We start from the raw sequence: 26431 nt of genomic DNA, 5'->3' as shown, positions 1-26431 counted from the left end.
TGGACTTGCTCTAACTCAATCTTCTTCTTTTTTTTTTGTTCAAAGTTAGGCAGGAAAAATGGGGAAAACTCACACACACAGTATCATAGGGATTTGAACTTACGACCACTTAGGAGCACATCAAAAATCTGAGCTCAATTGACAACATAGTATATTGTATATGAGGAATAAGGGGGGGTGGGGTGAACCCACACGTGGATTCGAATTGAGATAATACATGGTCATCATGGAAAAGGGAATTTTAAGAGGAGGCTTGGCCTTACTTACTAAATTTCTGATTTGTGAGGAAGCATAATTAATTACAAAGTGGGTTGTTTGTTTATTTAGGCTTAGTGATTAGTGTATGCATTAATTTGGGCATAAAAACAATTTAGATAATATGCCCCAAAATGGGAAGCCATGATGATGATTCAAGGCAAAAACTAGTTGAATTGTTTTGAATACCACAAATTGATTAGTGTATACATTTATGCCATTTGAAAATTTGGATAATAGTTCTCGTGTTACATTTGATCACAATTAATGAATGAATTGAATAAACTAGACAATAAAAAACGTTTAGAAGGCTCGGCACCTCCTCGAACTGGTCAACAACTTGTTCTTTTTCAAAACCCGACCTCGTTTTGATACTCTTGAACTTGATAGCCTTGGTGAAGTTTTCGCTTACTACACTCCAACTTGTCTTCATCATCCCAATCTTGCTAATGATGATGATGATTAGATTTTGTGGGAGCCTTAGGGTTTTGTTGGCAAGAAGATGAAGGCAGTGCATTTAGCATCAAGCGGATGGTCTCCAAATCCTTGCCTTTGCCACCGTGGGATGGTTTCTTGAGCTTCTCGAGAATTGCCAAGTCGTGCTCATCAAGTTTGACAACTTGGGCTCCGTTTGGTTTATGGAATGAATTTGAGATAAAATCATTTTTCATGTTATTTCTTAAGGGATGAGAAATTGAATATTCTTTTCCCACGTTTAGTAATGCTGGGAAAGTAACTGGGGGATATCATTTTATTTCCTTTCCCATGTTTGTTTTGAGTAAGAATGAAAAACAAAGTTTGTATAATTTTCAATTATACTCATATTAAATCAAATAAAAAAAGAATGCATTTAATGATATATTGTAATTCTAAATTGTTAATAGGACAAAATGGTCAGGAAGAATGTTTATTTAATATTGGCTCATTTTCTCAAACTTTCCCATAATAAGGGAAAACAAAACCCAAGTTAGGAGGATGGCTTCACTTTTTCCCCAACTTTCCCATGGGCCAGGCAACAATTTATCATACCTAGACTTACCAAACATGGGAAAACAATTGATTTCTCATCCCTAAGTCTCCTTTCCCTTGAACTAAACAAGACCTTGGAAGGATCAATCGTTATTTCAAGGATGAAGACAGCTTCAAGGTCATCCAGCGGAGGGCAAGCGAAGCCACCATAGTCGTCAACAGGAGGCTCTCACTCGCATCAATGTTCCTTGAAAGCCTGATCACGAACATACTTCATCTTGTTTGAAAGAGAAAAGATTATATCCAAATTTGGAACCCTAAATAACAGTAGCAAGAGTTCGCCAAAGCCTCACGCTACATATGTGTATATAGTTTCCTAATCTCATTGGGCAAATTAATTCTTTTCCTCGAACAAAACACAATTCTTTTCCTCTTATCAAGTTTTCTTTTTTCTTTTTTGTGCCACGTTTCTTTTTGGTCAAGCCTACCCAAATGAAATTTTTTAATCAATGCTCGTCTAATTTCACTTGACTGTTACTACTAAACCAAGTATTACCATTTCTAATAATAACATGTCCTATGAAAATATTATCTTAATAAAGAGTTCACAATAAAAATTAAAATTTTAAAAAAAAAATCCGAGTAGGCTCTGTGCACAAGCAAGCAAAAGCAAAATTATACATAAAAATTATGTTAGTCCCACATTTTCATTCAATTCATAGTAATTAACCAAGTTGAATAAAATTAAGAAATTACACTTACCACATTTTTATCTCACATTTCTATACCACATGATGTGACATGTTCATATTATATGCCACATCAATTAAATCAATGAAGTGTATTTTGATTATGACAATTTGAAAAACAAATACTTGAATAAATCATAAAAGAAAAGAAAATATTAAATAATTTTAATTAATGTGGTAAGAGTAGCATGTGGTATACAAATGTGGTAAGAATAGCATTATTCTTTCTTTTAGTTTTGAATTTCATTCTCTCTGTTTTTTTTTTTGGGGGGAAGAGAGTCTAGAATTTACTTTTTCGATCTTGAAGAATTTTTTGGTTCAAATATGTAAGTAAATATGTCATATTATACTAGAATTTGATATTTGATAAAGTTTGTTTAGATAAACTGCAATTTATATTAATTTACAATTAGTACTGAAAATAAAGCAAGTTCTGCAAGTTATTCTCATTGAACAAATTAATACATATTAAGCACAACGATGCCCCCACTGAAATATCATGCTGGAATTGAATTCTCAGTTACATACTGCAGCTATGTTTAACACTTTCAGATAATGAAACTGCAAAAATCTGTGTTATGCTGGAAGGTCTTGTCTCCAGGTATACCAAAGGAAGGCACCTGATAATTTTATCATTTTGATATCTTTGCAGCCAACTCTCTCACCAGCTTAGCAGCTACCATTGCAGTCATCCCATCAACAGTGTCACGCTGGGGATTGAATTCAACGACATCTGCAGCAACAATGTCGCCTTGAAGGTTGTGGAGTATGTTGAGAACATCACGGAAGGAGAGACCCCCTGGCTCAATGTGTGACACTCCAGGAGCGAATGCAGGATCAAGGCAATCTACATCTATCGAGATGTACACGCCCTTCACACCTTCCCCCAATTTCTGCCAAAGAAAAATTTCTTAACCGTTATTCTCAATACTCTCAGAAGTACATGCAGACATATAAAAAGAAAGATACACATGGGGCAGGGACAGAGGGAGGGAGAGACAGAGAGAAGAAGAGAGGGAGAGAGAGAGACCAGGTTTTCCAAAAAATGACGGTCTCTTGAAAAGGTTCGCATTTCATATTGCTCAACACCAAATCGTTTTCCTTGTTCACGTCCTTCTAAGTTGATTGATCTAATACCAACCTGAAAGTTCAGCAACCAACTTCATCAGGTTGACTGAAATGCTGGACAATAACTAAAACAGGACATTCAACTTAATTAGAGCGCAAGAGCATACCAGAACTACATTAGGTTTAATGATGAATAGATATAAAGAAGAAGAAAAAGAAGTAGCATAGGTCATAGTATGACAAAGACAGGTCGAATGAAACTTGTTACAGTAAGTGACAGCACATTCGTATTAACTAAGATTTCATCTTTGAAAGTCACATAGGGTGATTAATCCATTATTTGCATTTTGCATAAGGTTTTACATACATGATGCCAATATTAGAAATACCAAATGCTTATAAAATCTTCTATGGTATTTACAATTGTTATCCATTAAGAAGGGGCTACGTTCATTTGAATATTGTCCATGAGCCACCCTTCCTTGTGCACCAAAGATTATAATCTTTGAATGCAGGGATGAAAGTGCGAATATCAGCTGAGAATATTTACAAAATTTCCCACAAGTGATGGCAAAATCCTATGATATGCTTTACAGAAAATCAACAATGATACATACAGATAGCCAAGTTATGTGAAACTAAAAAGATATACAAGCTTGTGAATCATCCCTTTTCATCAATTTGTTATTTGACTAATACTTTTTTCCTAATTAAGTGGGAAAGCAAGCCATGAGAAATATACATACGGTGTATTTACAAACAAGAATTTACCTGCAAAAGACGACGAGCATAACCACCTTCCATAATTCGAGCAAAAGAAGACGCATGTGAATATACGTTACCTTCAAAGGCGTCATAGATATCAGGATGGGCATCCAGATGAAGAATATCCACAGGTCCCCCAAGCTTCTCAGAGACAGCTCTTACAACAGGATAAGAAATTGAGTGGTCACCACCTAACACTAATGGGCGCAGTGGATCCTGAAAGGGCATGGCCACAATGATTAGGTGCTTCCAAAAAGAACCAAAAGGTAGTCGGTGTATACATATATTCATTGGAATGAAAAGTCTCAACCAACTAAGGACAACATTTACTCTCAGTATCTGTGAAGCTTTCCAGGAAACAAATTGCACAAACAAGAACATATCCCGGATAATTTTCCAGAATGAAGTTCAACCAAATATCTGCTAGGTTTATGGAAGATTCAAAATAACTGAAGACATCAGAACATTTGAGCTGCCCACTGATGGCAACTATTCATTTTCTTTGACATTTTCAAAGTAATGCATCACAGTACAGTATACCACTCTGAGTTTGGATTTCAAAATGATATGAAGTGTGCCCATATGAATTTCAATATGGAATGTTTTGCCCTGTTTCAAAAATTCATGCACACCAAAAGTTGGGATTGCAGGTAAAGGCTCAAATATGAAGGTAACAGAGGTACTATGAGGAATCCTTTGCCACAAATGCAATGACTAAGGGTCCTTTCCACCATTTTTCACACCCTCTATACAACTTAGACACTTAGTAAAACATTATTCCCACAAATTGGCAGGAGGATCTCCAACAAAGTGGTAACTCCTAACTGGTTTCCCCTTTCATAGAAGTTGAAAACATCAGTAAAGAAAGGTAATTGTGAGGTTTTAGTTTGACAACTTTGGCAATTCAACGAATGAAGTACTTTCCTGTCTTTTGAAAAGTAACCATATGATATAAGTATTTTGAGAAATTGGCCAAATGCAGATGCTGAATTTAACATTTTACAAAAATGACAATTCTCGGTAAAAAACAACACTGACCCAAGAGTATTCCAATGAACTAATGATTATTTCAGGAACGGTTCAAATTTAGAATCTTGTTGAGAAGAATTTTATATTTCTGAAGAAGTGTAGTTATAGATACTGTTAATCAGTGCAGAGGATTCCCATTCCTAGTGCAGTCAAAATCAAATTTTCTGAAAAGGTCTTCACAGTTTGTACTAAACTAGCAAAGTCTTTAATTGAAAACGAAATATAGGATCTGAAGACTGAAAATGGCATCATAGTACATACTGCAGGCTGGTTTCTCGACATCTAAGAATTTAAAATAGGAATTGTACCAGCTCAGCTTCAAAGTATACTTCTAAAAAAGCTGAGTTTCAAAGTATAAGAATATTACAAGCAATTATGTCATACTGATAAAAATTTCAAGGTTATGAAAGGAATATGACTACATGTCATGCGCAAATGAATAGAACATATTGTAGTTCAACTAATTGCTGCTCAAACTCATTTCAGCATAATAAACTAAAGCTTTTGAAACACATCAAGTCCCACTAACAATATATAAACAAGGAAAAACAATATGGATCTATCAACAATTGGTGAATTGAGGTAAAAAAATTCAACTTTTAGAAAATAACATAATCAAATGGCCAAAGCTGGTCTCAGAGTTATCAAGCTAGCTGAGCATTTTATCTCTACCAAAACAGAGAAGTGCATAACTGGTGAGATATAATCATAAGCCTGCAGCAGATAAGTGATTAAAATGGTTTCCTCCAGTTTTCAGTGAACTGGGCATGACTTTAAGTGTACCAAGTCATTTAACAGTGCCCCAAGTTATTCTACCAACAGAACAAGGACAGTTTTGGAAACAGAACAACAGAATTAGTTTTTCCACTGAAATCTTCTAAAATTGCATGTTTTCCCCCTAAAATAAATCATTGTATTAGTTTTAAATTGGAAGCTTCTAGAAATTTCAACCTACCTGTTCCATCACTAGCTTGACAGACTCACTTATGACATTCATCAGTCTGTCATCTTCGACTCCACAATCTCGAATTTCTTGGACAGGAATATCACCAACATCAGTTAGCACCCTTGGGTCTCTTAGTTCTTTCCCTGCATTGCCAGCATCATGTTTCAGTGACTTCAATTCATGCACCATGACATGAAATTTTGAAAAAATGAAAGAAGAAGTCATCAACAACAAGCAATTCACTAAATTGCAAATCTTTTCATGAATATAAAAGGTGCCCATTAAACAACCTGAGCACACACATGTATAGATGATAATTCTGAGAGGTTTCACTAATAACATAAACTGCTAATAAAACGATTGAGAAGATGAGGAACTGAATTACCACCAATGTTATATTTCAAGTGACAACACTTGTTGGGTTGTGGGATAATTTTAAATAATTAAAAAAAAAAACCGACTTATCTTGATCAAATTAAAAAAAAATTGAATGTTTGTTGCGAACCAAAGAAAGATTTAATAGTTTTTAGATGATTACATACCTTCTTCAGTTGTTGAGTTGGTACTACCACACCAGATTGCCTCTCTAATCCGAGGAGGAGCAAAAGCAGGCCCTTGAAGAAACGACGAGTTATGTCCAAGAGGAACACCCAAAAGAGAAGTGGATGCTACAGCGCCTCCTAAAGCACGCACAAGCTCTCCCTACACAGAAACAAAAAGAACCCATTTCACCAAAACCAATTCCATGTCCAAAAATCCACATAAATCGATAATTAAACACAACCGAACAAGGAAAATAGGTACCCTGAGCTTTGCGCTCTCACGAATGAGAGTGAGAGAAGCATCTATAAGTCGGCTTTGACCGTTCTCTATCAAAGCACCGGGAACATTTTCAGCATTGAGTTTATGCAAGAAATGAATTCCTCTGCGCCCAATTATTGACATTGCTGAAACTAGAGAAGAAGAAAAGAAAACATTTGATTTCTCTAAGTCGCAAAAACCAAGTACTTATAATCGTTTTGTGGCTGAGAAATCAGAGTGGTCTCTGTACCTCGAGCGAGAATTGAAGGTGATAACAAGTTGCAGAGACCGAGAGATAAGAGGCTGAGAAGAAGTGAGTGGGTTTACTGAGAAAAACTTGAAAATGATCAAAGCAGAGAGAAAAAGAAACGGAAACAACACCACCAGTGACTTCAACTGCCAATGACCTGAAATACAAACAGTGGGAAAACAGTAATGTGTCTCGTGAAGATAGAGATAGGCTTGATATTTATAGAAAATGAATGATATCTGATTTGAGAATTAAAGGGGTGAGATAAGATAAGAGAATTCGATCGAAGATAAGGGAATTCGATCCAACCGTTAAAGATGAAATATCAACTTTTATCATGTCGTATCTTGTGTGTAAATCAAAAACAGTAATGGATGTTGAATTATCGACAAAAACGTGAAAAATATGATGAGATCAAATTCTATCAATTTCGTATTTTGAATGGTCTGAAAATCAGAAACAATATAAGGAGAGAGAGAGATAGAATGATGATTGAGATTGATCAGTGACAACGTGAATAAAAAAAAACATGGTGATTTGCCGAGTCACACACATGCCAATACCCTTCGTCAGGAAAACAAACAAATACCAAAAAAGTAGAAACTGACGCCACGCACTTCGAGGCGTATTTTTCTGACGTGTACCGAACATTCTGTTAAAATGCGCGGTACCGGCGCATCACGCACTTCAACAAAAGAGCACTGTGCCTTTTATATATTGTGGGCCAAGTTCTAACTTTGGCCCATCAGGTTCTCTGTTTCTTTAAGCCCACTACCAATGCGAAAGGGCCAGCCTACCCTTTCTATGTAGGGTTCGATCTTATTAACCGATGACAAGATCCATGCTCGCCATGACGTGGATGTTATTCTTGTTTTGTTTTAATTTTTTGGGCTCTTTAGTTTTAACCCATAAAAAACTTAACTAATTTGGAAGAAAGATAATTAATTTTGCTTAATTAATATAAAACCAAAGCCACCTAATTTTACCAAAAGGACATCCAACAACCCTAAAATTACTACATGTGCCATTGTAGAATTGTACCAGAAGGGTAGAATTGTCTTATCAGAAGGGTAGAATTGTCTTATCAGTTGTTATTTTTTACCTGACCCAACGAATCTGGGCCTCTCTTTGGGCTAATCCAAAATAGTAGTTTTTTCCTATGTATTAAAACTAAAACCAAAATATCCAATATCTTACAAACTAATTAATAAATTTAATTATGTCTAAAACCTAATTTTTCTTAATTTTTTTTAAGTAGGAATTACACATAAGCTATCCTTTATACTCTTCTTTTTGTTTACTCTCACTATGAAACACAAATTCTTTTTTTTTTTTTTTTTCAAATTCCTGCTACAAAGATAGTACTAGTATAGTTCAAAGTATGTATGCCTTAATTTAATGAAAAAAACATGGAATTAAAGCACACATACCCTAAACTATATCATTACTATCTTTGTGATAAGGAATTTCATAAAAATGATGAATTTGTGTCTCGTGGTGAGAGCAGACGAAAAAAAGAGGTTATGACGAGCAGCTTATGTGCAATTCTTGCTAGAAAGTTTACTTCACAAAACAAGACAAGGATGAACATCTATGTCTTGAAGAGCATGCCAACATCTATGTGGATTTGTGTCTCATGGGGGTGGTGTTGTGGAGGCATGGAATCATAAATTTTCCTTCTTCGGACCAAGAAAACACTAATATCAAGTGAATGATAATGAAGATAAATATAAACATATCCATACACAAATTGTATGAAATACAAAATTTACACTTTGTACCTAATTTCTCTATTGCAAGGCATAAAGAGAGTGTGGGAATAGTGAGCGGAAAGAACAAGAAGAAAAACATGAACAGAGCAGTTGTTTATCATGAAGAATTTTTCCCATTAAAAAATAGTTGGAGTCTTTTCTTAATATTTTTTTTAGTAACAGGCCCAAAATAACATCATTGTATCTTTAAAAACCAAGTGTTCAAGCCCAACTGCAGCATAAGTCAATTCCTTTGCCCCTTTGTCCCGCAGCCTTCTTTGAGTCATTTTATCAAACAACTTGCCCCATTTCAACACAGGATTTCATCGCAACTTGAAACCTTCATAGGTATAGAAGTGGAGGCAAGTGCCTTCACTGACAATTTTTCTGCAAACCGACTTTGGCCTCGATATATTCATTCATACTTGTGTTTTATCTTCAATTTAGGGATGATCATGAATCGTTTTTGTGTCAACAACATGAATTTGAAGACAAAATTGGTTATTGAGTCCAAGATCATACACAAGTATGAATTTTTGATGCCATACACATCAATCGCTAGGCCGTGTTTTCACTTGATACTTATGGTGTGGATTTACTTGACCAAAATTAAAGGAGTTTTCCCTGTTTGTATATAATCTTTGGGTACCCTTTCAACTCAGTTTAAGGATTAGAAGCTTCCCTTCTTTTTTTTTTTCATTTTAATCTTTTTTCAGTTTTTCAAAATTTCATATAATTTTTTTTTCAGTTATAGAACGTGTGGATTTATTTCCTTTTTTTTAGTCTAGAAATATTTGCAATATACAAGACTCGCACAATTTTAGTTTATGAAAAATTAGTAAAAAGTATTAAACATATACTGTTTTCAATAAAAGAAGAAGTGTGTTACTACAAGAACATGTCACACATGTAAGTGAAATAAGAATAACGTATGATTATTTTAAAAGATTTGTATAATTTGATATACCCAAAACTACGGATATCAATATAACAACAACTTGCAAAATAATTGACCCAAAAATATTTCTATCTTCTTCTCAGCTTGTCTCATTTTCATGGGGACGAGATTATACAATGTTATTGTAATATAATTGACATGTTAGTGCGTATCACCATGTCAACTGTAATTAAGTTTATAAATAATGCTAGTTAATAATTGATTACATGTCAGAAATTTATTAGATATGTAATGGTACTACTCAATAATTTCTCATCAAGATGGATTAAAAATCTTAAAAAGTCCTCAAAGAAAAAATAAATATTGTACCCAAAGGAAAAGGAAAAAAATTAAATAAAAAATAAGAAGGTATGAGAATATGAGACCAGGTATCTGTGTGTTTGTTTGTTTTTTTTTTTTTTTAAAAAAAAAGCCAAAACAGAAAAAGAAATAGACAAAACAACAAAAAGCAAGAAAATGATGGCCATCCACTTTCCAAAGTAAGAGGAGGGAGGGTCCTAGAAGAAGAATTAGGACCATTTTTCTATAGAAAAAAGAGAAGAAATCAAAACTGTCGAAGATGCCACCACTTCCTTCAACAAGGCTCTCTTTCCCTCTCAACTCTCCGCTCTTCTACATTCTTCCATCCACCTCTCTCTTCCCAAACCTCATCATCACCACCACCACCAACAAGAACAAAATTTTAATCCCCACCATGTCCTTCTCCTCTTCTGCATCATCCCCTTCACCTTCTTCAATTTCCAACCCTAAAGAGCCAGAACACCCACGAGACCCAGAAGACCAGGAGCTCCTTTTGCAGCAGGTCCTCAAGTACCACAACCAGACCAAGCATCATTTCACCAAATACGCCAGAGGCCCTCATGGCCTCGACTGGGCCAACCAGCCCAACCCATTCCGCAGGTACGTCTCTGCTCGTCTCTTATCTCTCCTGCACTTCCCTACAGAGAATCAAAACCCAAACTCTTCTTCCACTCAAGACCCTCTGTATTCTTCTCTGTTCCTGAATCTCCCTCCTCCAAAACCCATATCCAAATCCACCATTTCTCAGTTTTTCTACGATTCTTTAGCTCTCTCAGCTTGGAAAACTACTGGGTTTTCAACCTGGTCGCTTAGAGTCAATCCCAGCAGTGGTAATTTACACCCTACTGAGGCCTATATCATTTCACCCCCAATAGAATCGTTGTCTGATTCGAGTTTCGTAGCGCATTACGCTCCAAAAGAGCATGCTTTGGAGCTTAGAGCTGAAATCCCATCTTGGGTTTTCACCAATTTCTTACCCAAGGACTCGTTTCTCATTGGGTTGTCATCGATTTTTTGGCGTGAGGCCTGGAAATATGGAGAGCGCGCATTTCGGTATTGCAATCACGATGTGGGTCACGCTATTGCTGCGGTTTCCATGGCCGCAGCAGGGCTTGGTTGGGATGTGAAGCTTCTTGATGGATTGGGTTATGAGGATTTGGAGAAGCTAATGGGGCTTGAAGTGTTCCCAAAATTTCAAATTCCCTCTCGACCTGTTAAAGGGCGGTTTCCCGAGATGGAATTTGAGCATCCGGATTGTATTCTTGTGGTTTTTCCTAATGGGGCTGGTGAATTTGATGTGAACTATAAGCAATTGAGTTTGGCAATATCTGAGTTTTCCAAATTGGAGTGGAAGGGAAAGCCAAATTTGCTTAGTAAAGAGCACATTTGTTGGGATATAATATATAGAACAGCAGAGGCTGTTAAAAAAGAGATAATTTTAGGTAATACGTTTTTGGTTGATCCATTTCAGAGTAGTGGGATTTGTAGTGAAGGTTCATATAAGGGTTTTACAGCTAGGGAAGTTGTTAGGAAGCGTAGGAGTGCAGTTGATATGGATGGAGTTACTGCAATGGATAGGAACACATTTTATCAGATTCTTTTGCATTGTCTTCCTTCGGGTTCTCGAAATGGAGGGAAGCAGAAGAAGCCGTTGGCATTGCCATTTCGGGGTCTTCCATGGGATGCTGAGGTCCATGCTGCTTTATTTGTTCATAGGGTGGAAGGGTTGCCACAAGGTTTATATTTCTTGGTTAGGAATGAAGACCATTTGGATAAGCTCAAGAAATCCATGAGGTCAGGCTTTAAGTGGGTGAAGCCAGAGGGTTGCCCAGAAAATCTTCCTCTGTATGAACTTGATAGAACTGACTGTCGTACTCTTGCTGAAAGGCTCTCGTGCCATCAGGTATGTCAAAATGTAATTGGTAATTTTATTAATTTTCATATATAAGTGGAATTGCTTAAAACTGGATGGCATATGAAAGCGATTGTGAGGGAGATGCTGAACAATGCATATGATTGTGAACATTTAGACTTTGATAGAATATTGCAGATAGAGGAATAAATAAAAAAAGCTTATTCTTTTATTTTAGCATATTAGGGGAAGAATGTTTATTTATCTTTTGCTGCATTTGAAGGTACTGTACAATATTTTCAAACTTATTTCATACATGATGCCAAAATGTGTTATTTTTGCAATAAAATCTGCAAGTCACACGTTACAAATAAGTGTCATACAAATATGTCGGAATGTAATTCTCAAAGTCTGAGTTGTTCCTCTGGCTACTAATATATCTTGACCTCAAATGAAAAACCCCTTTACCCAAATCCCCAATTAGGTCCTATACTTTGAAGAATTATTTCATTTCTTACTGAAAACAGAATTACCAGTGTGTATATGATAACCCAACTCCTCCTAAAAGAATACATCTACATGCAGGAAATTGCAAGTCATGGCTGCTTCAGCCTTGGTATGGTGGCTTGTTTTGACCCTTTATTGCATGATAAAAATATGTGGATGTATCCTCGACTGTTTTGGGAGACTGGAGTACTCGGGCAGGTGTTGTACCTTGAAGCGCATGCAGTTGGCATTTCTGCAACAGGAATTGGTTGCTATTTTGATGATCCTGGTACGATCTCTTCCCTCACCTTCTTTTTGTAATGATTCCGAATCCTATAGAAATATCACATTACATGGTACATTAGACATATGGACTGAATTGTGTGGATTTCAAAACTGTTAGTGCACTCATCCACATTAATTGTGGTAGTTTGTGCTATAAACAAGTCTTTAAGAATGTTGAATAGAATTCAATGTCTAATGTCATAATTAAAAGATCACTATGTATCGTCACTTGTTAAATCAGAGTCATCAGCTAAATGGGGTCCTAATATACTGAAGCATGACTGGCCTCAGTAGAAGGCTGTTAACCAAAATATATTGTAATGTATATGACCTTATCTGTATTTATATATGGCAAAGCCCACTTCATCGAGGCCTATACTTTTGCACAGTAAGCTCTATGCCTTGTCTATTTCAGAATAAGGCTTTTTGTATTACACATCCTTTCAAAAAAGTCAAGACACATTTAGCCAAAAAGATTGAAATAATCAAGAAATTAGATTGGACGAGAGAATAGGTGAAATTTATTCAGTTCACCTAGTCTGTGACTGATAATGTCTATGAATAAGAGTATGCATTGAATTATCACCATAAACATCTTTGAGTTCTATAAAATTCAGACAAGTTACTGCTGATTTGATCTTAAAATGTGGTAAACTATGTCCTAGTCACATTGGACCCCATAATACTCCATCTTCAAGATAAGATGCTCCCAATTATTTCCAAGAATTGACTCTCATGAGTACATGCTGACAAAGTCACCTAATTTTTTGCTATTCACTCTAGCTTGACTCACTCCTCTAATCATCAGCCCTCTGCCTGATTAAGAGCACCTCCCAATTATTTCAACAATCCTAAGCATGAAGAATGGATACATTTCACAACAGTTTGAAGGTAGAGTTGTTAAAAATAAATAATGCAAAATATGTGAAACCTGAAACACTATGGGGAACAGGTTGGCCAGTCACACTCACATATATATATGGGTTGGCAGTCTGTTCAAATAAAGCGAGTTTAGTTTCCCTTGAAGGCTCAGGCTGTTAGCTACATTTGTAATTATATCTGATTATGTATGTAGCCGAATCACGCATCTTTTTATAAGTCATAGCTATCATAGAGATGGCCTAAAATAGTTTTTTCAATTACTTAGGTTATGTGCTTTACATACTTGTAACTTGTTAAGGATGCTGAAAACAATTTTAAAGGTGATACAATAGAGTAGATCATTCCAACATGTGCGCTTGTTGCTAGTTAAGTTATAAAAGTGAAGCAAGAATGATTTTAAAGGCATCTTTGCATATGCCATATGTGTTCTATTAAAATTTATGGTATTGTTGTGTTGCAGTGCATGAACTGCTTGGGTTGAAAGGATCAAACTTCCAAAGTTTATATCACTTCACGGTGGGAGGCCCAGTCGTTGACAAGCGGATTATGAGCCTACCAGCATATCCTGGCCCTGATGTTGATGCGTAATCGCAGGGTTTTAATTATTCTTAGATATCCTTTTAAGGCTTATACCAAAATCCCCTTAATTGTCATGGATGTATATACTAGAAGTTGCCTGCCAGTTAGGTTTTAGTTTGGTAGACAAGTACTTGTGTACCTCGTATTCGTTAAAAAAACTGCGGAGCATTGTAAATCTTTGAGAAGTTACATTCAATGGTTTTAGCCACTTGGTTTTTATGATGTAAGATTCAATTATATTTCTTTTCACGCCCTTTTTTTGGTTGAGAAAAGACGATCAATTGCATAGAAGATTAAGTGGGGATACAATCTTGAATGAGGATACTGAACAAGCTCAGGGGACAAATGAAAGTTCTCACTCCTTAAACAGCTCGCTTTTGTAAACGTTTGATGAGCTTTGTGCCCAAGTTGCTTATACAAATATACTTTTGCCTTCGGTGACAGCTTTTCCGGCAATTTACTAGTTTCCAATATCAGTTTTATCTCTGCTTGTTTGCTGTAGCTAATATTAGGTCCAATAATGACAAAGTAAATTCTAGACTAATTTCCCAAAAAAAACAACAACAAAAAAGAAAAAGAAAAAAAAGAGAGCATGAAATTCAAAACTAAAAGAAATCCTCAATCAGCGCACATATTTAATAGTTCGGACTTCAGCCTTCATTGTATCATTGAGAGAGAAATGGAAAAGCGAAAAATGTTTGTCGTTAAGAAGTTTATTTTACAGAGTTTAAACATGTTAGATGGGGCTCAATGTGTTTAATTTCTTAATTTTATTCAACTAAGTTAATTGGCTTAGACTATGAATTTAACGAATAAGTGGGCTCTTCTTAATTTTGGATTGAATAATTGGGCTTAACATAATTTTTATTTATAATTTATTTTTTAATTTTTTAATTTTATATATAGTATCATGCAATGTATATATAAAAACTGGAAGTCCTATAAGTTTGGAGGCTCTAGGCGGCCTCCTTTGCTTGCTTGTGCCCAGAGCCTTTCCTGTTTATATAGATATATTTATATATTATTTCTTTCTATTATGAACTCTCTAGTAAGATAATATTTTCCTATATATATATATATATATGAAAATGAATTTTCATAGGACATGTAATTATTAGAAATAGTAATACTTGGTTTAGTAGTAACACTCAAGTGAAATTAGACGAGCATTGATTAGGGTTTTAATTGTATTTTGGGTTGGCTTGACAAAAAAGAAAAAACTTGATAATAGGAAAATAATTGTATTTTGTTTGGGGTAATACAAGAGAATTCTCCAACAAAAAGAAAAATAATTGTAGTTATAAAGCAAATTGAAGCACACAACACAAACAGCATTTGTGTTTGGGTGATTTTTGACGGTGGGGACCTGGCAACTGAAAGGATTTGTTCGGTTGGTTTAATTCATCATGTCTAATAAAAATTTAAAAGTACTTTATAATTAATCAGAATAAAATATTGGTTTTCCCAATGACATTAGGAAACAGAAAACTATAAATACATATGTAGCCTGAGCCTTTTGTATGCACTAGCTACTGTGATTTAGGGTTTCCAAAATTCCCTATAATCTTTTCTCTTTCAAACGATCGAGACCCTTCACTTCACTAGCTACTTTCTCTTTCAGACAAGATGAAGGCTTTGAAGGAACAACGATGCGAGCGAGAGCCTCCTGTTGACGTTCACGTTGACGTTGACGATGACGACTTTGCTGGACTCGCTTGCCCTCTCGACGACCTTGAAGCTGTCGTCATCCTTGAAAGTGAAACCACGACTTTCGATCCCTTCTTGTTCGACAACGTCAAACTTGATGACCACAACATGGCAATTCAAGAGAAGCCCAAGAAACCACCATCCCACGGCAAAGGGAAGAAGTTGGAGACCCTCCGCTTGGTGCTATGCACACCACCTCCATCTTCTTGTCAACAAAACCCTACGGGGCCAACAAAATCTGATGCTCACCATCAACGGCAACACTGGGATGATGAAGAGAAATTGGAGAATAGCAAGCGAAAGCTTCACCAAGGCTATCAAGAGTTCCAAAACAAGAGAAAGAAAATTCAACGTCTTGACGTCAAGAACTTGCCTTTGCCGTCTAAGCCTCAGCGAGGCCGGGTTTTGAGCGAGAACAAGCCGTTGATCAGTTCGAGGAAGCGCCCAGAGCCTCTGATTTTTCGAAGAGCCAACAAAACCCTAAGGAGCTCACAAAATCCACTTATCATGATCTCCATCATCGGCAAGATTGGGATGATGAAGAGAAGTTGGAGACTAGTGTTCGAAAGCTTCACCAAGGCTATCAAGAGTTCCAAAACAAGCGAAAGAAAATTCAAGTTATCGACATCAAGAACTTGCCTTTGCCGTCTAAGCCTGGACGAGGTCGGGTTTTGACAAAGAACAAGTTTCTGAGTCTGACCAGCTCCAGGAATTGCCGAGCCTTCTGATTTCTTGGAGAACACGTTTCTTATTGTCTAGTTTATTCTTTAATTGATATCAGATGTAAGTACATGGTTTTTGAACCACAAAACGATTATAAGTACATGATTTTTTAGGAGAGGAGAGCTAGCACATTTTTTATTCAATTCATTCTGTAATTGCGATCAGTTTATGTACCATTGTAATTCAAGTTTCTCGACTCCCACTTCTCTTGTTCAGTTTTGATTATAAAGCAAACTGAAACCCACAAAACACACGAGTGGGATATTTTGGTTTAATTTGAGCCATTTTTTCCTGTTAATTTTCTCTTTGCTTTGATCATTTTCAAGTTTTTCTCACTTCTTTTCACAGCCTCTCTATCTCTCTTGAGTTCTCAACCACAAAATGATTATAAGTATAATTGGGTTTTTGTGACAGCAATGCCAACCAATATTTCTCAACCACATGTAATGTATGTTCATTGCGCATGACATGCAGTCATATCCCTTTTAAAACCTTGAAAACTTTACCAGTATGACACAATACAATTGCTTGCTGGCGTATTTCGTATTTTAAATGCTTAGATGTCAAGTACCCTTCCTGCAGTATGATGCAATTTTCAGGCCTCAGATTTGAACACTTCAGGGATCAGGGTACCTTATTTCATTTTAAATTAGAAACTTTTGTGCCAAACTGTCAAGACCCTTTCAGGAAACTTCATTGTGCATCGCTGGACTAGGAACGGGGAATCTGTTGTACTAATTATAACCACACTTTTCCCAGACTTCCCCGCTGTTAGGTCCAGCAATGGCAATACTGAGACCCCACATCAACACCGACGTTAACATTTTACAGCTTGAAATCTTCCCAATTTGGATAGCTGAAGCTGACTTCAACAAGTTGCAAAAAGTGAAGATGTGAGCTTAGTGATGGTAGGTTCAGGAAACAGGAACTCCACACTGTTATCCGTCCACTTCTTAGGGGCCACAACTGAGGCTTTCATCATCGTCAACCTTGCCGTTGACCTTGTTCTTTTCCTTAGCCGCAACAAACTTTGGCTGAACCCAATTTCCTCTCCTTTTGGCAGCTTTAATCTGCTTCTCATCCAGATCACAGTAGAAGTGGAGTTTCAGATCATGCAGATGAATAATCTTAGTGAACACTGAGTTAAGGGAATCCATCACGTGAGACAACCCATGATTTTTTTCTTCCAGCGGCACGAGTACGCCAACCAGAGAACAGCCCTCAAGTCAAGATGGGATTGTGTGTTCATCAAGCAACAAAAGAGTTTTTGCTCAAAAAGTGCCCTAGCTAATTAAATTCTCATCCTCCCCACCACCACTAAATGACTTAGTGGGAAAACCTTGTATATCCTTTGTGAAGCCCAACCCAGTAAAAACTTTGAACCTTGAGCTTCAGCAGCGTATGACCCCATGAACTGCCATTTTTCGTACAACTCAAGCTTATTTCCTGCATTGTCATCATCGTCATGATCGCCCTCTTCTTCACAGCTGAAAGCAGAAGCCGAATTCTGCAAAGTTTCAACCTCTTTCGGGAGCTTTGAAAGTTCTTCATTAGTTGAAACAACTGCTTCAAGAGCAGTTCTATCATCATCACCAACTGTGTCCTCTTCAAACAAAAGCACATCAATGTCTTTTTGGTACTAGAATCTTCCCCCAAGCAAGAAGCTTCAAGAGGGTACACTTGCACATTCCATTAGGCCCAACCAAGCCATATCTCTTACCATGTGATATCTTCACTGATGCATTCTTTAGAAGTTCCTTTCCTGGAGCCGACACAGAAAAATCTTCTGTTATTATATCCTTGACATTAGCATTGCCATCTTCACCATCACATACCAAAGACCATGTTCAAATAACAACAGTGAAAGCATCATGATCATTTTTAAGGGCCTCCTGTTTTGCCTAATCATCAGCATGGGAAGCAAGGTCCTTTTCATGCATTTTTAACTCGTCTGTTATGGACGCATCAAGTGGCTTAAAATTTTGTTTGTCTACATTTTCTTCCTCTTGTTCTTCTTCATCCGAGAAAGGGAGATCAATACCATCAGAATAGGGTGAAAGTTTTGGAGCACCTTTTGCCATCCTACTCAAGGGAGATCGTTTCTTGGGCTTATTTGGGTTTCTAGTCCATGCTTGCCAACATGGCATAAACTGAATTTTCCCTTTCTTCCCATCTTTAGGAGCATCTTTTTTCCAGTTGACTTAAACTTCATGGTTGCACCAACCTCCTCTGTCTTCTTCTTTCCCAGTGCAGCCGCAATCTGATAAATAAAAAGAGATTATTATTTCAACTACCTTCAACTGATGTTAAAGTGTTCGACCGAAAAAACAAACTGGCACTAAAGCAAAACCAAATGAGTATGTAATTGAATCAGCACACTTGAAGAAATAGTGTACAGTACCATATTTGTTCAAGAATATGGTTTTCATGGACAGTACACAGAAAATCCCTTGCAAAGTACGAGGCTTTCAACTTCATGTAGGGAATAGAGATGGAAAAGTGGAGGGACGGAGTTCACCCTCCCATGCCACCATTTCTTATCCCCATGCCCACTATTGCAGTCAGGTCACGACCTATGTTTACCAATCACAATTTCTCAATCCTCCATTTCAGTAAACAGCATTCGAAAGAGCCACGTGTTATAAGAACATTGAAAATGCATCAAATTCAAAATTGAAGGGGCTACTGAATCCAAAAATGTCATTGAACTCATATTTAAATGAATCCAAGAAGAGACCCATGGAAAGCCCAGCTTTCCAATAATTAAACATGGTTATCAGGCTCCTAGTCTTCATTAGTAAAGGAAGAGAAGCCTTGTACATGAGGGCTCCAATCCCCTCCACAACAACCACAGCAAAGGCAGCAGATAGAATGTCCCAGTCGCCTGTTTGCCCAATCACAGTAGCATAAGCAGTTGCACAATAGAAACCCACTAAGAAGAAGAGTACTTTAAATAGGAAACCTCTCCTTAGCTCTCGAATTTTGCCACCTAACTTGGTTTGAATAGCTTGGATAGCCCTAATTAAACGTGTTGTGCCAGTAGTGCCATTTGTTGGAGATGGGTCCAACCCGCTGCTATCCACACTGCTTCTGATAGACCATGTCATCCTCCTGTACAATTCAAAAGGAGACCCCAAATTATAGGCAGAGGGCAAATTTCAATAAGATTGCCTTAAAACTACTTTGTGGATTTTCCTAATACTAATATGTTTCAGTGCTATGTACTACTTTATAAAGCTAGCTTTCACAAATCTAAGAGTTTTTGACATTCAAATGCCAAAGAGAAGAAAGGAAAGCCTGGCTTTCAAACTAATTCTTAAAAAGCCATCATGTTGCAATAACAAGTCACTCATTTCCTATAAGCACATCAAACCACGCATTCCTAACACAGTATCAATTTGCATGGTAACTTACTTGAAATTGTTCACTAGTAGAGGCTGAGGTATGCAGAAGAAACAGCTGCTAGAACTGAGTTTCAGGCGAAAAGCATGAGGAGGTTTGTAAAACATGGGATAAAGACCCAAAGCTATAACTCTGGACCTGACAAACTTGGAAGAATGAAGCTTAACACTTTTTGGATAGTTACCAGATGTAACTGCAGCCGCCATTACCATGTACAACCTACAAGCATCCATTCACTGTGTAATTCTAAGTATGGGAGATAAATTATAATATAAAAAACAGGAAGATTTATCCTCAACAAGTATTCTTATAAAAAATTTTGCCTATACTGACCAGATATATGAATGTTGTGGGGTAAAGAATTACAGCCAACATCAAAGTTCTAGAAATGTTAAACACATTATCCCACAGGTACAAAAACTCTCACAATCAAAATTTGTAGCCCAATTTCATTGACACGACATCTAAAGTAACTTTCAGTATTTCAGTAGCCATTTTCACTGGCAGTTTTTCTTTCTTTTGTTCATTCATGTGGCCTTATTTGTTGATCAGTAAACACTTCATAACTTGGAAATTAAACATCAATGAAACTGAACAGATTTTACTCACTAATTTCAGCCAGGGATTCGAATAATTTCTGGAAAATCATCTGGGTTTTGTTAATGGAAGCACCAAACTGAAACACACAAAGAAAACACACACTTCAAATGTAAAATGGGAAACAAAAAGGCGTCTGGTTCATTAGTATGACGAGAAACTGATTTTTGGTGTTCAAACTGAATAAGGTTTCGAATTTGAAACTCTCTCACTGACTGTCTAGTGTTGAGGCAATTGACGGATTTCAGTTCAATTTGTAATTGAGAGTGAACAATTAGGGTTAGACGTGTTTGCTGAATTATTTTGCATTTCCATTTCAGTAACAAAATGCAGTATCTGATTCATCTGTAGCTCTATTTGCAGAGAAAAAATTACCATGTTCAGACTTCACGGAAATGAATACTCATGATTAAGAGACTAATTAACCGCATGAAAAGAAAAGGAAAAAAAACCCACCAAGAAAGAACGAAAGAAACAATCTTTGAAAGGGAAAAAAAAAACCCAGGTCATGCCCAAGATAGCATACCTGCTTATTGGGCCGAACCCATTTGCCAGCATCCCAATCTTGATGCAATCTGAGACGCTCTCTCTCAAATTCAATCAAATCTGGAGGGTTTTCAAACACCACTCTGTACTTGGAATTGTTGTCACCATCTTTATAATCCGCATCGACCACATCACCCTCCTCAAAGTTTTGGAGTTTTGGAGTTTTGGTCACCCAATGGAGGCGGTACAGGCCTCAAGTAAGCCGAATCAACGTACTCTTTGAGCTGCTGCGAGCCGTCTTCGGTGACCAAGCTCTTGTACTCCACCAAGGCCCTTTTCGTCTTCTTTGAGGCTGAGTTTGTGGGACTTGTGACAATGGTGGCTCTGAACCGGGCTTTATCTCGCAAGTCCACAAATTCTTTATCGGAAAATATAAAACATAAATAGGTATGTTGCATCTATTGCGATTGACAAAGTAATATTTGAGAAAGATTAAATTGCAGAGAACCCAGAAAGAAAGTAAAAGAAAAAGAGAAGTTTATTCTTACAGTTTGAGATTCTAGGTGAAATGAGCTGGGATATTGAGATGTGAAAAGTTTTGAGCTTTTTTCCTTGCTTCTTCAGCTACGGCCGTTCCCGTTCGCATCAAATGACCTTGGTTTCTTTATCTTATATATTTAATGCATTTTTCCTTTTACTTTCTTATTGGGTTTTGGTCACTATGAAGAAGCGCAAGGAAGTGAGCATTTGGAGTTGCAGTGGAAATACAATTTATCTCCTTGCCTTCGGTTTGGAAGGCACAAAAATCTATTGGTTCAAAATAAAGCCATTATATATGGAAGTAAATAAGCAAAATGTATTTTTTATTTTATATATAAAGCGATATTATGAGAGGACGGAATGGAAAAAAAAAAATCGATTTCCTTCAAAATAATAATAAAAACAAAATAAAAACAAAAACAAACAATAATAATAGTATTTTCCAAAATTAATATTAATATTAAACAAAAAATGATAATAATAATAATAGCGTCAATAGAGTGGGGCAACTTATCATGCTGATTATTAGACATCTGAAGCTAGGAGAAGCATGTTAAAAAAAAAAAAAAACCAAAAACAAAAGAAGCTAGGATAAGGGGAGGACAGTAATGTTAGTAGAAAGGGCATTTACATAGCCAACAGGGTTTAACTCAGAAAAGAGTCTTAATTTTCATACCAGTAGCATGAGTGTTTAAAAAACCTCTTTGTTATTATAATTTAAATGGAATTCAACCCAAAAAAAGGTCTTAACTTGCATACCAGTACTGCGAGAAACTTTTCTACTCTTATAATTTAGATAATTGCTTATATTAAAAAATATTTTCATAATTATCATGTTAACGTGATTGTTAGATGTAATCAAGTAACGGCTATAATTGTCAATTAAGACATGATTATAATGGGAAAAAAAAAATTCCATGCATGGCCGACCGTTTAGTGCTTGGTGTATTGTCAAAATTGATGGGTGCAAATATAAGACCCCTTTACTTAAAGATGAATGGGCTGGAGTTGCCCAGCCCACTGTGCTTAATTTTGTCAACCCATGTAACTCCCCCAAAAAAAAAAAGGATAAATTATAAATTCCTTTTCTATCGAACAGTGAAAAGAAAAGGACAAAAAAAATGCGTTTTATAGTTACCGATATGGTGATGTAGTATTGGAATTTGGAACAACCCAAAGTTTCCAATTAGGGCTTGCTGAGCCTGATCGTACACCCACCCAGCTGTCACACTATTCTGGTCTCGCAGAGAGAGAGAGAGAGAGAAAGAGAGAACGATTGGAAGAGTTGCAATCGTACTCTTAGGGTTAGGGCTTCGAGAGGCGTCAGGATTGCGATCTCCGTTGAGGTTGAAAGGAGGGCGCTTGTATTGGGTAAGTGTATTTGGTTATGACGACAAGCTGAAAATCAGTACAAGCAAACAGAAATTTTATGTATTTTATGTCCTCTGAATGATTTGTGCTGTTAATTAAAAATATTCTACTGTGTTTTAGGTTGAAGGCTGTTTATTATGTTTGCCAGATGCGGTCTGTGGCAGATATGTGCTCCTAATAGGTTAGCAGCTGATGCCCATTCATTTTTGCAATATATGTTTTGGGTTCTTCCTTTTTTTCCTATTTTAAATATCTGTCTTGTAATTTCAAGTTTTGTTCTTAGATTGTTATTTGTACCCATTATCTGATTTTTTTGGGCATGAATCACAGAGAATTGTACAATGCTTTTTTATGTGAACCATTTTATTAGATTATGACTAATTTCTGTAAATTAACTGACTTTTTTAGGACTGTTGCTTGTAATTTGCTCCTAATGTTTTAGTTACGTATTTTGGGTGTTCATATTAATTTGAACTTATTCATTCATTCGTTGATGCGGTGGAGCAGGTCATAATTATTAGTTACTTATATTTTAGCATCGGTTGTTCTGTGTGATAGTCAAGCTTCTCTCCGTGTTTTTCGTTTTTTCTGTCAATCATAGTGTTAAGTGTAAGGACAATCTTGAGCATAGGAAAGTGAAGATAATGCATATCATGTAGTCGTGATACATTTAATTACATACACATAGAAAGGCAGGTGTAATGGTTAGCCTTAACTAGATTCCTGCATTAAAAAAAAAATTAGCCTCAAGTAGATTCCTGCACTAAAGAAGATCATATCTTATCATAGTTATCATTCTGCAAGCCATCAATTGACGAATGCAGAAGAATGGGAGCTGCAATTTTGAATTATTTGTGTTTATAGTGTACATGCATATACGTTACATGTTCCCCATGCTTTTCCAAGATATAAGGTCAGCAGATTCGCTGTGTCCACATATAAGGTGTCAATCTGGAATTGATACCTTTAATGTTTAGATTGTGGAGGTATTTGCGTGTTTATCTAGTTTGTATATCTAAGTTATAGGGTGTTACTATAAGTTAGAACATGAGAAATAAAGTTTAAACATAATGTGTGGTTGTCGATTTTACAATTGGCCATATAAAATGTCCTGTCACTTTCTGAAAAGAAAACTAAAACAAAGATTGAGTAGAAGTACTGTGATAAAGTCATACAAGAAGTGCTTTCTAAGTAGCATTAGTACTTCTACTGGGGTGCAATGCCCATTTAGGATCCTTTCTGGGTAGAATTTATTTTCTGATACTACCTGATACATTTCAATGCTTCATTGAAGTGTCCAAATTCTGGAAAATAAAATTGTAATCTTCAAAGATGTATTATTCATGGTGGATTTTCTCTTATACAAGAAATGGTATATGTTAGAATTTGAAGTGACAATATAAGAAGAGTGTATGGCATATGTCTTGGTTAGGGATTCTAGCATGGATTTGTTCATGAGACTTGTCTGTCAGTTTATGCAAACCTATCATTGTCAGGAAATTTTGTTCAGAATTCAATTCTTTATGCATAAACCTGGGAACACACATCTTTATTGAGTCATATTCATAAGTGAATACTTGTTAATCTGAATGTCTATGGACTAATTTTTTTTGATATATGTGTATGCTGGATGGAAGAACACAGCAGTGATATCGTACTTTCGGATAACCTACATTATTTTTGTGTCATCACGTGATTTCAGATTATGCAATTAACACTTATGCTGAAGTTTGCAGGTTTTGTAGTTTTGGTGTTTTTTCTGAAGAAAGTCAATTTAACCACTCTTTTTGGAAGTAGCTATGCTACCCACTGGAGCAAGAGATACTCAACTCAGCAATAACCAAAAGGTTCATCCACAACCCATGGAAGAGGCCATGAATCAGAATCCAGAAGCTGTGGAAGCCTTGATATCTAAGGTTTTTACGAACATCTCTTCCCTGAAGTCAGCTTACATCCAGCTCCAAGCTGCTCATACTCCCTATGACCCTGAAAAAATTCAAGCTGCAGATAAACTTGTAATTTCTGAGCTAAAAAACCTTTCTGAACTTAAGCACTTCTACAGGGAGAACAATCCCAGCCCAGTTTGTGTTTCTCCACAGGACTCCCGCCTAGCTGCAGAGATTCAAGAACAACAAATTCTGCTGAAAACCTATGGGGTTATGGTTAAGAAATTCCAATCTGAAATCCAGAATAAAGATTCTGAAATCCTTCAGCTTCAGCAGCATATTGAGGAGGCAAAACAGAAGCAAGCAAAGTTGGAAAAGAATCTAAAGCTCAGGGGCATGTCTACCAAAGAATCGGAAGGTTCCGCTGATGAAAATGGTTTTCCGCCTGTGGATCTAACTTCCGATCTCTTCACTTCAGTTGTTGAAGCTGCATACAAAGCTATTCATGATTTTTCTAAGCCGCTGATTAACATGATGAAGGCAGCTGGGTGGGACCTTGATGCAGCAGCCAATTCTATTGAACCCAGTGTTGTTTATGCAAAGAGACCTCACAAGAAGTATGCCTTTGAGTCCCATATTTGCCAAAGAATGTTCAGTGGCTTTCAGCAGGAAAGCTTCTCCCTTAACTTAGACAATCTTACAGTCACTAAGGAGAGCTTCTTCCACCAATTTCTTACACTACGGGACATGGATCCATTGGACATGCTTGGCCAAAATCCAGATTCTGTTTTTGGGAGATTTTGTAGGAGCAAGTACCTGGTAGTGGTTCACCCAAAAATGGAGACTTCGTTTTTCGGGAATTTAGATCAACGAAATTATGTAATGGGTGGGGGGCATCCAAGGACTCCTTTTTACCAGGCTTTTCTAAAACTGGCCAAGTCAATATGGCTTTTGCATAGGTTGGCTTATTCTTTTGATCCTCGTGTTGAGGTCTTTCAGGTCAAGAGGGGGAGTGAGTTCTCGGAGGTTTATATGGACAGTGTGGTGAAGAATTTAATAATGGATGAAAGTGATCAAAAGCCTAAGGTTGGTCTCATGGTTATGCCTGGTTTCTGGATTGGAGGCAGTGTGATTCAAAGTCGGGTTTATCTCTCTGGCATGAAGGTTGCTGAATGACGGGCCAGATCTGTGCCAATCAATGTTCATATGGGTATGCAGTGTGTTTTTATAGTCTGTTGCTTTCATAATATGTTGTTGTTGTTTGTGGTTTTTCCTTTGTATAATTGTAAGATGAAATGAGCTATTAAACACTTACTCAAATGATCTCTCTCTCTCTCTCTCTCTCTCTCTCTCTCGGTGCTGGTGCAAGTGTTTGTGTAATAACTGATACGCACATATGTTCTCACTGTTTGTTAGAAACTGAGTGTATAAAAAACCATGAGGAAAATGAGTTCAGAATTTTAATGTGATACTCATGGTCATGCAGCATTTAGAGCGATGATTTATTTATTTAGTTTCCGAAATTTATGTATTTGTGTATCTCTTAGGGTAAAAGGTAGTATGTAATGAAGATCGAAGTTCTGATTGAGAATGAAGGGTTTGTGATAAATAACTGCCATTGAATATATTCTGATTGCATATGGAGAGTTGAATCAAAATTTAACTGATTCAGATCCTTTTTATTTTATTTTATTTTATTATTTTTTTGGTCAAGCAGATCCGTTTTATTATGTGATGGTATTTGGTTCTTTTTAAAGATTTTCTTTCTGATATGGCCTGGCCCTGAGCCCCTGA

General features: G+C 36.6%; 4 protein-coding genes and 1 pseudogene across 8 annotated transcripts; 2 read left to right on the top strand and 3 right to left on the bottom strand.

Annotated features, from left to right (window-relative positions):
- Positions 1-2389: 2389 nt before the first annotated feature.
- On the bottom strand, positions 2390-7058 carry LOC117618630 (arginase 1, mitochondrial). The gene is made up of 7 exons (XM_034348291.1): positions 6833-7058; positions 6586-6734; positions 6324-6483; positions 5791-5924; positions 3813-4022; positions 3004-3114; positions 2390-2866 (listed from the first exon to the last, which is right to left on the bottom strand). The coding sequence occupies exons 2-7, from the start codon at positions 6724-6726 to the stop codon at positions 2606-2608; spliced, it is 1017 nt and encodes a 338-aa protein (XP_034204182.1). The 5' UTR covers positions 6727-6734; positions 6833-7058; the 3' UTR covers positions 2390-2605.
- A 2972-nt stretch (positions 7059-10030) lies between these two features.
- On the top strand, positions 10031-14234 carry LOC117620238. Its single transcript, XM_034350379.1, has 3 exons — positions 10031-11744; positions 12279-12468; positions 13807-14234. Exons 1-3 carry the CDS (start codon positions 10101-10103, stop codon positions 13932-13934), a joined length of 1962 nt encoding a protein of 653 aa, XP_034206270.1. The 5' UTR covers positions 10031-10100; the 3' UTR covers positions 13935-14234.
- A 2518-nt stretch (positions 14235-16752) lies between these two features.
- Positions 16753-18833, bottom strand: LOC117618244 (annotated as a pseudogene).
- LOC117620004 (ycf20-like protein) lies at positions 16785-21593 on the bottom strand. Of its 3 annotated transcripts, XM_034350087.1 has the most exons (6): positions 21389-21593; positions 20881-21258; positions 20367-20433; positions 19770-19993; positions 18757-19466; positions 16785-18615 (listed from the first exon to the last, which is right to left on the bottom strand). In XM_034350087.1, the coding sequence occupies exons 4-5, from the start codon at positions 19988-19990 to the stop codon at positions 18995-18997; spliced, it is 693 nt and encodes a 230-aa protein (XP_034205978.1). In that variant the 5' UTR covers positions 19991-19993; positions 20367-20433; positions 20881-21258; positions 21389-21593; the 3' UTR covers positions 16785-18615; positions 18757-18994. The 3 variants fall into 3 exon arrangements, with proteins under 3 accessions (XP_034205978.1, XP_034205977.1, XP_034205976.1); XM_034350086.1 differs by lacking the exon at positions 20367-20433; XM_034350085.1 differs by lacking the exon at positions 20367-20433 and having other exon boundaries at positions 19770-19976.
- Positions 21594-22522: 929 nt separating this feature from the next.
- Positions 22523-26129, top strand: LOC117617920 (protein GRAVITROPIC IN THE LIGHT 1). 3 transcript variants are annotated; one of them, XM_034347542.1, is made up of 3 exons: positions 22523-22751; positions 22872-22932; positions 24549-26129. In XM_034347542.1, the coding sequence occupies exon 3, from the start codon at positions 24551-24553 to the stop codon at positions 25811-25813; it is 1263 nt and encodes a 420-aa protein (XP_034203433.1). In that variant the 5' UTR covers positions 22523-22751; positions 22872-22932; positions 24549-24550; the 3' UTR covers positions 25814-26129. The 3 variants fall into 3 exon arrangements, with proteins under 3 accessions (XP_034203433.1, XP_034203431.1, XP_034203432.1); XM_034347540.1 differs by having other exon boundaries at positions 24488-26129; XM_034347541.1 differs by having other exon boundaries at positions 24481-26129.
- Positions 26130-26431: the final 302 nt, after the last annotated feature.

This window comes from Prunus dulcis, chromosome 2 (genome assembly GCF_902201215.1).
Source record: "Prunus dulcis chromosome 2, ALMONDv2, whole genome shotgun sequence".
Taxonomy (NCBI): Eukaryota; Viridiplantae; Streptophyta; class Magnoliopsida; order Rosales; family Rosaceae; genus Prunus; species Prunus dulcis.
The sequence above is the reverse complement of the archived record's forward strand: the minus strand, read 5'-3'. Positions and strand labels throughout refer to the sequence as shown.